This window comes from Heterodontus francisci, chromosome 26 (assembly GCF_036365525.1).
Source record: "Heterodontus francisci isolate sHetFra1 chromosome 26, sHetFra1.hap1, whole genome shotgun sequence".
Classification (NCBI taxonomy): domain Eukaryota; kingdom Metazoa; phylum Chordata; class Chondrichthyes; order Heterodontiformes; family Heterodontidae; genus Heterodontus; species Heterodontus francisci.
The window spans coordinates 47724859-47737510 of NC_090396.1; the positions used below are offsets into that span (position 1 = coordinate 47724859).

At 40.5% G+C, this 12652-nt stretch overlaps 1 protein-coding gene across 1 annotated transcript in view; it reads left to right on the forward strand.

Annotated features, from left to right (window-relative positions):
• The first annotated feature begins 5135 nt into the window (after window positions 1-5135).
• Window positions 5136-12652, forward strand: part of rfng (RFNG O-fucosylpeptide 3-beta-N-acetylglucosaminyltransferase) — a 44538-nt gene continuing 37021 nt past the window's right edge. Inside the window, exon 1 of the mRNA XM_068058173.1 lies at window positions 5136-5860. Coding sequence (XP_067914274.1) covers window positions 5312-5860 — 549 coding nt within the window. The 5' untranslated portion in view covers window positions 5136-5311. The remainder of the gene's footprint in view (window positions 5861-12652) is intronic.

Here is a 12652-nt window from a genome sequence, read left to right on the forward strand (position 1 = left end):
TACTCACATTCTATCTCATGCTTTGGCTCAATGTCAATTTTTGTCTGATTACACTTCTGTGAAACACCTTGGGACATTTTCCTACATTAAATGGTGCTATATATTTGCAAATTGATGTTTAAAAAAACTGCACTATTTTAAAGCTGCAGAGGACATTCATTAATCAATGCTTTGCTTTGTATGGAGATACCTATCTTTTTGCAAGGAAAACAGTCAGTGGAAGTGTTTAATTACAGCATGTCAAATTTTCAGAGCTATTTTCCGATCTAAATGTGGATATAGAAATGGAAAATGGAAAATAAACTGACAAAGTATGCACAGACTTACGATTTGTAATTTATTATAGCAGATCTCCAGTGGCATTGCTCACAGTGAACCAGAGGCTTTGCTATTTTATAACTGAAAGAGAAACATTATATTCAAGTGAGAATGCATAAGGAGAGGAAGGGTAGAAGAGGAAGATTATATGATGTAATGGATAATTTATAATTTGAATATATTAGGAAGATTATGTGTATATGGAGAATATATTAATGTTTACACATAATGAGATTGATATACCGTTTGCCCTTTCAGATGAACATAAAATATCCTGTGATACTACTTGAAGAGTAGGGGAGTTCTCTCTGGTGTCCTGGCCAAGATTTATTCTCAAGCAACATCACTAAAATAGATTATCTGGTCATTAAGTCATTCCTGTTTGTAAGATTGTGTGCACATTGGGTGCTACATTTGCTACATTACATCAGTAACTACACTTAAAAAGTACTTCATTGGTGTTGTCACCAAACTTCTGTTTAGGCAAGGTCACGGGAGGTCGACTAGTGTAGATAGTAAATAGAATTACATACAATGTACAGCACAAAAAGAGGCCCAACTGGTCCATGCTGGTGTTTATGCTCCATACAAGCCTCCTCCCATCCCATGTCACCCAACCTTATCAGCATAATCTTCTATTCCTTTCTCCCTCATGTGCTTATCCAGTTTTTCCTTAAATGCCTGTTATTCACCTCAACTACTCATTGTGATACATTTAGAACAACATATGGTATATGTTTGCTTAAATTTGTTGTTACGACCAGGTGAGAAGGGGTCTAGGGGTTCCCTCTCAGCCTTTTCCTGGTTTAACCGTAACAGGGTTTAATTTTAAAACACCCTGTTTTTAGCTCCCCCTCAGTGAATCCTTGTTCACTGCTTCAATTGTAAGGCAAAGAAATCAGACAGGTTTCCTTAGATTCAAACAAGAAAGGTAGAAGTTTATTAATCTTAAACTCAAATCCGGTTAACGGCTACAAATATGCAACGCGACCACGCTAACGTGCATATGCGATACACACGCAGACAGAGACAGAAAGAGTAGAAAGAATAAAGGGGGAAAGTTTTGAGGCAATATCTGTTAGTTACTTACTGTCCTTTGAGTTCAATGTGGAGTCTTTGGTTGCCAGTAAATCCTGCTGCTCATTGGGGTCCAGTTCACACTTCAACTTGTTTCGATATAGGAGTCTTCTCTCTCTTGAAGGTTACGTGTCTTCCGTGGGTCCAGTGGCTTGGGAGAAGGCAACAGATAGACAACCAGGAGAGAGGCTTCCTTGTTCCAGCTTCACTTGCAAAACCTTCTGTCCCTTTCTCTGTGGCACAATTCAAAAAACCCCAGGTTGCCTAGCAAGTTAGTCATGTGACTAGCTCCTTATTTGGAACAGTCTCTCCTGCAAGGTTTGTGGATTGTATTACCTTAGCAGTCTCAGGAATGCGTTTCCTTACACCTTCAATGTCTGGTGATCAAAATCCATTTGGGTTAATTGGAGCAGGGAATAGTCCTTTGTCTCCACAAGCAGCGTCTCTTAGTATGCAAATGTCCTTCCAACCCAGTGTCTGGTGATCTTCAAACATCTCATTTCTTCACTCCAGCAACAGTTTAAAATCAATGCTCAGATGACAAAATTAATATGCCTCATTCTTGGCAGGTGGGGGTCTGCTTGACATTGTAAACTAAATAAATTTATCGAATTTTGTGTTTGTGTGGTGGTCAGAAAGTTGTTTATTTTGGTGGGTGTGTAAAAGTGGATTGTATTGGGATTTGTTATGTGTGTGATGATAGATATGTGACAGGCAGAGGGGTAGTATTAAAACATGGGGAGGAAAACAATAGGGTGTGGAGAGCTGATGGTTCAGTGACAGGGAATGGTGAAGGGATTTCCAAGGAAAGTAGGTGTAGCATTTTAAGATGGTGAGCGGTGAGCAGTAAGGATGTTGTAAGAATCAGATTTGAGTGGAAAGCACAGAGGTAGAGTAATTGAATGAAAAAAACAGTGAAGGAAAATGTATGGAGAGAATTTTTAAAACATTTTTATAAGAAATGGGAGAGGAATCTTGAGATTTGAGAGGGGGTTTACAGGAGTGAAAGAAATAGGCAAGTTATTTCTGAGTATATTACAGGATATGGCAATGATATGTGAGTCTGTGATATTTGGAGGGGAGCTGGTACTGGAACATTGGGGAAGTGTAGGGGGTATGGAATCTGAAATTAATGGAGACAATTTGGGGCAGGGGGGAGTATTGGTGAGGGAATTGTGGGATGTTGCAGTACTGGGGTAGAATGGGGAGGTAGCATATGTTGTTTGAGCACTGGAGAGGGAAAGGAGATTAGGGTATGAAGGTAGTGGGGGCAAGTGGAACAGGAGAATGGGATTGGGAAGCAATGGAGCAGGATTTAAGAAGCACCAGAGTGAGATTTACATACGCAAACAACAGAGTGAAATTAAACAAAAACAGCATGACATCATTTCCAACCACCAGCCCATTAAACTCGAGGCAATGAACCAATGCTTTTCATAGTTACAAAATCAGAAAGATAAAAATTTGCTTTACAAACGTCTACTAACAGCGCTCCGGGGAGGCATTCACAAATTTTAAACACTGCCAGGAACCTGCAGCATAGCCTGCCTTGTGGCCACGACTGAACTTTAAAGACAGTGCCAGACTCCACTTGCACATAACTAGGGACCTGGAGGAGAGGACAGATCATAGACAAAAAATAAATAAATTCTGTTTGCAGACAGCAACTTGTGTTAAGACCATCAAATGGTTAATGATAAAAATATTTTAAGACATACTTCTGGGGCCAAGGCTAAAAGAAAAATGAGTGTGCATTTGCACTACAACTATAGTATTGATTTTCTGCAATTGCAGTGTATATGTAAGCTGAATCTGCTGTCAGGTTACTTGACACTGGAATTGAATGGAGTGAGATTCCCTAGAGGAGGTCGTCTCAGTCCACTTTGGAGTCTGTTAAGACTTTCAGATCTGATTTACACTCTATGTTTAGTATTGGTGCAAGACAGTAGTTGCTTTGCACCAATGCTAAACTTGTGACATGCACCACAAAAACACTGTTACAAAAGCAAAATACTGCAGAATATAGAAATACGAAACAAAAACAATGCTGGAAGTACTCAGCAGGTCAAGCAGCATCTGTGGACAGAAAAACAGAGTTAATGTTTCAGGTCTGTGTGACCTTTCAAATGAACTGGCAAAAGTTAGAAATGCAACAGGTTTTGAGCAAGTGAAAGGGGAATGGGGGGGAAAGAAGAACAAAAGGGAAGGTCTGTGATAGGGTGGTCTGTCCACAGATGCTGCCAGACCTGCTGAATATTTCCAGCATTTTCTGTTTTTACTTTTGATTTCCAGCATCAGTACTATTTTGATTTTGTACTTTTTCATGCCACTGGGTTCACCTGTTTGAACTTATTGGGACTGGCAATTTGGAAGTGTTCTCAGCACTGCTCCCTCATCAGCAGAGTTAAGATGTAAAATCCATTCATGAGGACATAGCACTGACAACAGAATTTTTCAATCAGAACTTGCTCAAGACTGGTGGGTATAGCATATCTCGACTGCTTTATTGGGCCAAACCTCCAAATTCAACATAAATTGCATTCATTACATTTTGTTTCAATTTGGATAAATTATATTTTAACAGACCCTTTTCTAAAGGGGTACTTGGGAATCATAGAAAGTTTTAGGCACAGAAAGAGACCACTTGGCCCATCGTGTCTGTGCCGGCCGAAAAACGATCCACTCATTCTAATCCCACCTTCCAGCATTTGGTCCATAGCCCTGCAGATTGCGGCACTTGAGGTACATATCCAGACTCCTTTTGAATGAGTTGAGGGTTTCTGCCTCAACTACCCTTTCAGGCAGTGAGTTCCAGACCCCCACCATCATCTCCTCTAATTTTTCTACCAATCACTTTAAATCTATGCCCCCTAGTCACTGGCCTCTCTGCTAAGGTGAATAGGCCCTTCACCTCCACTCTATCCAGGCCCCTCAAAATTTTGTACATTTCAATCAGATCTCCCCTATCCCAGCCTATCCAATCTTTCCTCATTTTTCTGTATTTTTCCAGTCCTGGCAACATCCTAATAAATCTCCTCTGTACCCTCTTTAGTGCAATTACATCTTTTCTGTAATGAGGTGACCAGAACTACACACAGTACTCAAGTTGTGGCTTAACCAATGAGTTATACAGTTCCTGCATAACCTCCCTGCTCTTATATTCTCTACCTCGGTAAAAAAGGAAAGGATTTCATATGCCTCTTAACCACCTTATCAACCTGTTCTGCTACCTTCAGGGATCTGTGGTCATTCACTCCAAGGTCCCTCACTTCCTCTACACTTCTCAGTATTTTCCCATTAATCGTGTATTCCTTTGCCTTGTTTGACCTTCCCAAATGCATCACCTGGTGCTGTGGGCTGACTGTAATATTCCCATTAGTGTGGACGAAGAGGATTCTCATGGGTTAATAGAATGCATTGGTCTCAACCAGATAAAACTGCTATCTCTCCATAATTAGCAAAAATACTTTAATTTTTTCATACTTTTCTTGACTTTTTCACTTTACGAAGGAAAATATGAACAAGGGGGACAAACGTGAAAAACTGGATAGTTTGGAGCGAAGTTCTGACCTGAAACCAATAAGTGTAACAAAGGGAAAATAACTTTGCCCTGTGTAAATTATGTTTGGAAACAGCCTAGTCCTCCACGTGAGGTGGCGATCCAATTCAAAGGAAGGGCAGGACTTAGCCAGCGGTTGTGAACTCTTGCAATGCTCACTGTCTGCTTGTTGATCCTCGGAATTGGAAACAAACGCTGGTGCCAGCGAACTATTCTGAGTGAGAGTTGGAGACTGTGACAGTAGGACTGTGGGAGAGTGGAAGAAAGTGCTCAGGGGTCCCATCAGACATGGGAACGGTTCTGGACCTGCTCCAGCACAGTTCCTGTGCCCCCGGGGGCTGATGCTGAGCACAGACGATGCATTTACGTGGGACTGCAAACAGTAAACTCTGTTTCCTGCTCTCCCTGACTCTCTGCGCTTCTCTTCTGCTCCTGATGGGACTGCAGCAGTGGGGACCCTCGGATCTGCAGCTCTCACGACCTCTGCAGCCCTTCAGACTGTTCCCCAAAACTCTTGGAAATGCAACGCAGGACAGAAGCATCTTAAAGCAGGAGAAACGAACAGGAGCCGCCAGCCGTCCATCAGCTGGGAGGTCCACGACTGACTCAAGCAATGCAATAGAAAGGGAATATAGCTGGCACCATGTTGCAAAACCAGCAAAACTTCATCGGACTCGTGTGAAAGAGAAAGGGTTTCAGGGTTTTGTGAAGAACCCAACAGTGAGAGATCAGGCTGGTCCTGGATCCGAGGAGAAAGCTGCAGCGCTGCTGTGGGACGCCCCCCTGCACAGCAAGCATAAAATGCAACTCAGTGACATTTTTATTGCGGTAAAAACTACTCGGAAGTATCACAAAGCCAGACTGGACCTACTTTTTCAGACCTGGATCTCACTAGTACAGGAACAGGTGAGTGCTCTGCTTGGGAGTCATTCAGATATAGCCCTGGCAGTTCAGATTTTGTTTTGCTTCTCCAGATTTATTTTCTCCAGAAGGTGCTCGGGGTTGCTAGTTTTCCATTCCACAGCCACAATTGATCTACTGTACCTGGTCTCATTGAACCATTCTTTATGTGAGTCCCAACTGTGAATCCTGGCAGGCTACTTGATTGTGGAGGGTATCACACTGACCCTGATAATCATCACCTAACATACATACATATTCCAGATTGGGATCATTGAATAGTGATCAGGAATGAATATACTAGTAGATTTCACTCACCCTAGCTCAGAGCACTGAGGTCTTGAAATCTCTCTGCTAACATCTTAGCCCGCATCCGCTAAGTCAGTATCGACCAAGAACCAAGCCTGGACCTATAAGGCTGAACTCCAACGAAGCCATCTGGAAAGCAGAGTTAAAGAACGTTATTCAGTATACAGTTTGTAGAAGCTTCCCATTTAATTTAGTCAAGACAAGTTGAACATTCCTTCAGAATCAAGTTGGAAGAAAATTGCCAATGTATGTGATGCATTGGTTAAAGTACAAACACCTCTTTACTTCTGGCCCCATCCAAATGTTTATATGGTAGTGTTTCCCAGTCACTACTCCTGGTCAAACAAAAACACTTGTCCCAGATTGTACGAAACACTCTCAATGAGGGGAGAGGTGTTTGGAACTTATCCACAGAGGATCTGTTTTCACTCTGCCTCTCCTAATCCCTGAAATGATTTCGAACATTTATATAATAGCAATGACAGGCACTCTCCATTGACAGTGTCTCATTGAGTTCCCTCTTGGATGTCAGAATAACTGAGTCAAATCTAAGTGGTATTGTGGAATATAATAATGCTGTTGTTTATTTCCTAGGGGTAGCACTTTTCCTCCAGGAAGCAATAACTTGTTTTACGACCTGGTGAGAAAGAGGTCTAGGGTTCCCTTTCAGCCTTCACCTGGTCTTACTGTAACAGGGTTTAATTTTAAACACACCGTGTTTTTAGCTCCCCCTTGGTGAATCGTTGTTCACCGCTTTCCAATTATAAGGCAAAAAAACCAGCACAAACAGGCTTTCTTATGTTTAAAGAAGAAAAGTTTAAATTTATTAAACTTAAACTCTAATTCGGTTAACGCCTACGGATACATGCCACGCCCGACACTAGCATGCATACGCGATACACACATGCAAATAGAGTCAGAAAAGAGCAGAAGAAAGATAAAGTGGAAAAGTTTGAGGCAATCTCTGAAGAGTTGTTGTTACAGTTCTTTGAGCTCACCTGTAAAGTCCTTGATTGTAGGTAGATCTTGCTTTTCGTTGGGGCCCAGTATTCTTCTTAAATCTTGTTCGTTGTAGGAGACCTTTCTGTCTTGGGGTTCATGTGTCTTCAGCGGATTCAGAGGCTTGTGAGAAAGAGATGGAAGCAGACAGGAGAGAGATCTTCTCAGTCCAGGAGCAAACAGCTTTCTGCTCAAACAGTTTGTACAAATTCAAAAAACTCAGGTTGCCCAGCAGGTTAGTCATGGGACTAGCTGGTTTGACCATGTCCATTTGTGTATTTGTCCAACTTAGCAGTCAACCTGGAATGCGAGCTCCCTACCTTCAATGTCTGGTGATCAAAAGTCCATTGTGGGTTGAACGTCAGGGAATGTCTACTTTGTCCTTCCAAACACTGTCTGTTAAAATGCAAATGTCTTTTCCAGCCACGGCTGATCTGTTTTCATCCAGTAACATTTAAAATCAATGTTCATGCCAAAATTGATGTGCCTCATTCTTGGCAGGTGGGGGCCTAGCATGACAACTTGTTAGGATCATTTTAAAAGTACATTGTAATGATAAAACTGAGCCATTGACCGTTTTAGTGCTTTTAATATGTTGAGACGGCCAAAATCCTTGTGACAGACCCTCTTGGATCTACTTCCTATTGTTTGCTTGCAATTCCTAGTTAAAATTGTTTCATGGAGTTTACATTTTGTGATTAGCCAAAGATTTTTCATTTTATTGCGAGTCTTTTTTGGCACATAGCAGCTAGCAGGCTTTTACAATGCACTAACTGCGTTAATGAATGAACTTACTGTCTGAATTTGTTTTACTAAAGGTGAAATAGTAACTATTTGTTCCAAAATAAAAACAGATAGTGCTGGAAATACTCAGCAGATCTGGCATCATCTGTGGAGAGAGCAACAGAGTTAACATCTGAGGTTGATGACCTTTCATCAGAACTCTTCATTCCACCCATAGGCGAAGGTCATTATTAATGAGTATAGTCATTGGCATGCCTGGTTTGCAGATGCTGCGAAGTTTCTGCAACCTTTTCATTAACTGCTTTTTGAACCGTTTTAACAGCAGTAGTTCTTGACAACACATGCTGCATATGGCTCTTGTTGTACCTGACAAGGGAGTCCAAGAAGCTGTAACTGTTTGCAGACTGGTAAAATATTTTCAAAAGAGTGAGGGAGCACTTCTTTCCTTAATGATCAATGATTTAACCTTCAAAGGGATAACTTGCAAATAGAAAGTATGCAAAAGCTGATGTGGGAAAAACACAATTTAACCCCTTAAAGCATTCAGCAGCAGAACCGATCGATTTTACCATGTTTAGGCTTGAACGAGGTTGAAGAAATGCTTGTATTTATGTCGTGCCCATTTAGATTCTGGTTACTTCATGCGAGCTCCATCCTTTTGCAGGTAAGTAGACATCTGTAAAGGAGATATGGAGAAATCCAATATCATTTAATCCAAATCTACTATTAAACATTCTAAAACAGAATTAAGGTATAATTTAAATACAACAGTTAAAAGCTGGATGCATGGGATTGTCTCCGTTTGCCACAACTTGGAGAAGTTGTCAGTTCAGCACTGGCCTACTAGGCTGGGCAACCCCTCAGAATTCTCCGTTCTCACTTGAAGTTAATTACACAAAAGCTAGATCCACCACATCTTGAGCAAAGATGGGCTGCAGATTTAATACAAACTGTAGTTTGAATATTTCAGTTGATTTTGAGGGTTGTTTTAACTTCTGGAGATTTTATGTTGGTCATATACAAGATTTCTGGAGTGAACTGTAGTAAATGTGAGATTGAGTCACTAACAGCACTTCTCTCCCATAGACTGTTGACTCTCAAGTTTTATTTTATTTGTTTTCTGTAAATGTAGCCTCCAAATCAAACAATTTATGGCTTTAAATTTTTAGATTGTGTGTGGTGTTGTAGTCCATTGGAGCACCAGCATGTAGTATCAGATCGTTGTAAAGGATGGGGAATAAAATAAGAAATTCAGAGTGCTACACTGTCAGAAAATAAATGAGAGTAAAGCAGACCCAGAATCAAAGCTGTAGCTTCACAGGAGGTTCTCTGCTGTTTTTAATGTGGAGCCTTCTAAGCCCCCTTTGAGTGTTATCAATCACTCACTGTTTTTGAACTGAATCTAAAGCCTTAGTCTGTCTGACATAAATTGTCTGTGCAAGAAGTGATTTTTAAAATGTCTCATTGTTTTAAATTTGCTTTTCTTTGTTCATTTTTATACCTTCCTCTCTTTCCCCTCCCCCATCCCCCACTGGTTTCTTTTTTAAATGAATGCCAGATGTTAGTTAACACTGAGCACTGTCAGATTACATAAGTCCTGTATAAAGAGGCTTATTAAACTTTTATGTTATTTCTGTGAGCAGATCTCCCTCCATAACCACAGTCAGGCAGGTACATGGCCACAAACTGTTGATTTATTGTTGCAAGATAATGAACACAACCCTAATTTAATCAAATGCTTTTAAATCTGTAGGATGGATAGATTTGTGACATGGTTGAATGTTTAAATAACATTTGACTAAGAAGAAACAATAGTGATTTCTTGATTTGTCTTCTTTGTTAGTTTGCAAATCTGAAAAGAGAACATATTTAGCATCTAAAATAAAAGGGTTTCATCTGAATTTGACAATCTGTACAGAATGGAGTTTAGTTCTGAGAAACCTTCTAGATCAGGGTTATCCAACATACGGCCTGTGGGTCAGGATCCTTCCTGCCAAAGGTTTCCATCCAGCCCGCGGGTGTAAATTCTACTGGGGCCGTTCCTCATCCTCGCCAGGGCTCTGTGATTGGGGATGAGAAATTTCCCATTGTCGTCTTCTTGCAGAGCGGCCTTTTTAAAACATCGCCAAGTCAATTTCACAGCTGACAGTGAGAACAGCGTTCCCCAACTTTGGACAGACTTGGGGTTTTTTAAAAGCCAGCCGGAAAACCCTGAATCTGTCCGAAGTTGGGGAACATTCATTCCCGCTGTTAGCAATTGTCAGCTGTGAAACTGACTTGCAATTTTTTTCTTTAAAAGATCAACACTCTGCTGAGCATTCCCACTCTCTGCAACTGTCAGAAAGAGAGAGAGAGAGAAAAGGGAGGCAGAGAGAGAGAGGAGGGGAGGGGGAGACGGGGTCAGAGAGAGAGAGGGAGGGATCAGTGAGAGGTGGATACAGAGAGAGTAATCAAGAAAGTAAGTCAATAAATTAGTCTTCTCATTTAAAACTTCACAAAAATGTACATATTGTTGCTGTTTTCATTAATAGTAAGATAAATTTTAATGCCTTTATCTTTCCAAAATTGTCTCGCTGGCCTCCCATGTAAGACAAAAATTATAATGTGGCCCCCACACGAAAAGGTTGGACAGCCCTGCTCTAGATACACCTTCCAGTATTGGGTGTAATGTAAAAATCGGATCAACTGGTAAATAGTCACTAATTTGTGGCAGAGTGGTGCATTCTGATCACATGCAGTGGAACTTCCAAACATTATAAAGCAGAAGGGGAAAAAATGAGTCACCATGACCCAGTGCAAAATTCTTAAAACATTGACTGAAAATAGAAATTTTAAAAAGACTTGCTGCACATAAGCCCTCGGATGACTTACAGTTTGTAGCTGCAGTGTCAATGAGTGAAACAGCATTCCAGAACAGTTAGTGTGAATTAGATTAAGTTATATGAGATAAAAAGAAAAACTGTGAATGTTGGAAATCTGAAGGGAAAATCCTGGAATTGCATAGCAGATAAATCGCCATCTGACGGAAAAACAGAGAAATTGACATTTTGGGTTCACCTATTCAGAGTCCATTAAATTATATTCCCATATTGCAATCAGCCCTTCAATTTCAGTGTAGTGCCATTTCAGGTTTATGCAGCAATCTTAATGTAAAAGCTCTTGTGCAATTTAGTAATTTGTTTACTTTCCTGTGCCCATTATATTAACTTGAAACGTTTTTGACTGATTCAAGGGAGCAAAGTCATAAGTAAAGTAACACCACCATGTAGCAAGTAATTACCTGGGGGGGGGGATGTGATGGCGTCAAAGAAAAACCCCACTGATAGAATTCCCCAGAATTAGAAGGATAGAGAGAGCCTTTACTGCAACATTGACAAGGAGTCCTGAACAGTCTGTTTCCTCTCAAGTTCTAGGGTAAGGTGTGGATAGAGAAAATTCTGCAAAGGAAAGGTGAGTGGCCAAAGTAATTTTTCACTTTGAAAACAATGATATAGGAAAGAACAAGATGACAGTCTTGCGAAGGGAGTTTTAAGAGTAGGGTATTAGATTAAAAAGCAGGGCCTCCCACTGCCACTTCCTAGCCAGTTGGCAACAAGCAGATTATATATTATATCTATACATGCCTTGATAGATGGTGTAGAAGGGATTGTTCCAGATTTCAAGGGCATTGGACAAATTTTGGGGTGCGGGAATCTCTGAGACAGGATGAATTTCACCCAAACAGAACCAGTACTAATGCCCTTGCAGAGATGGTAAATGAAGTAACAGGAAATGACTTAAACTGATAAGGCAAAGAGAAGAGGCAAATCACAGGGTGTATGAAGGAGGAACTAAGTTTTTAGATATAGTGAAGGTACAGAGCAGTCCAAAATAATCTCAAGAGGTGAAGGATGTAGAAAGATGTGGCTTGGAGCAGGCAGGAGAGAGATCATGAAGGAAAGAATAAGTAGGGTACAGAGGAGTATGAATGTGTCACCGTTGCAGTGTTTATTTCTAAAGCTTTGCACATTCTTTCATTATAGTCAGGGATTTGAAGGCACTAATTAGAATGGAGAAGTATCAAATTGTAACCTTGACAGAAACTTAGTTTCAACTAGGGTGAGACGGTGAACAAGATATTCCCGGATATAAATTTTTTTTTTTAAAGACAAAGGAAGAGGAGTGGCCTTATTAATTAAATTATGATTGTAGCTTAGAATGAAAAGTTTTTTTTATGTGCTTTGACAGAGTTTGCTTGGATTGAGTTTAATGAATAGTAAGTAATCTGTTGCCTATTTGTTGAATCTATTGAGAGGACACAATAGTGGGAAAGAGATGAAGGATCAGATTTCTCCGCAATTTAGAGGGGCTTTCAGTGGTAATAATCATAATCATGAGGAACCTCTTGCTACCCTAAAGTAGGCTGAAGTAAGATAAAAATTTATGATTGAAATGGAGGAGGTTATTAGGATGCATCAAGCACCTTTTCCTTAATCAGTCTATTGCATATCTAACAATGAAGGATGCGCTACTGGAACTAGCTCTTAAGAAGCAGAATAATTGACCTGAAAATAGGAGCATATTTAGAAAGTCGTGGTGTTAAGACCAAGGCGGGAGGAGTGCACTGTCTTTTCTAGTTCCACTTCTCCACAGGTCACAACATATATTTAAATGTTTACCCGGTTACTGGTACAGCCAATCATACACTCTATTCTTTATCCCAGAATAAAATACACCAACCAGGTTTCTTTAATAAACAACAAAATT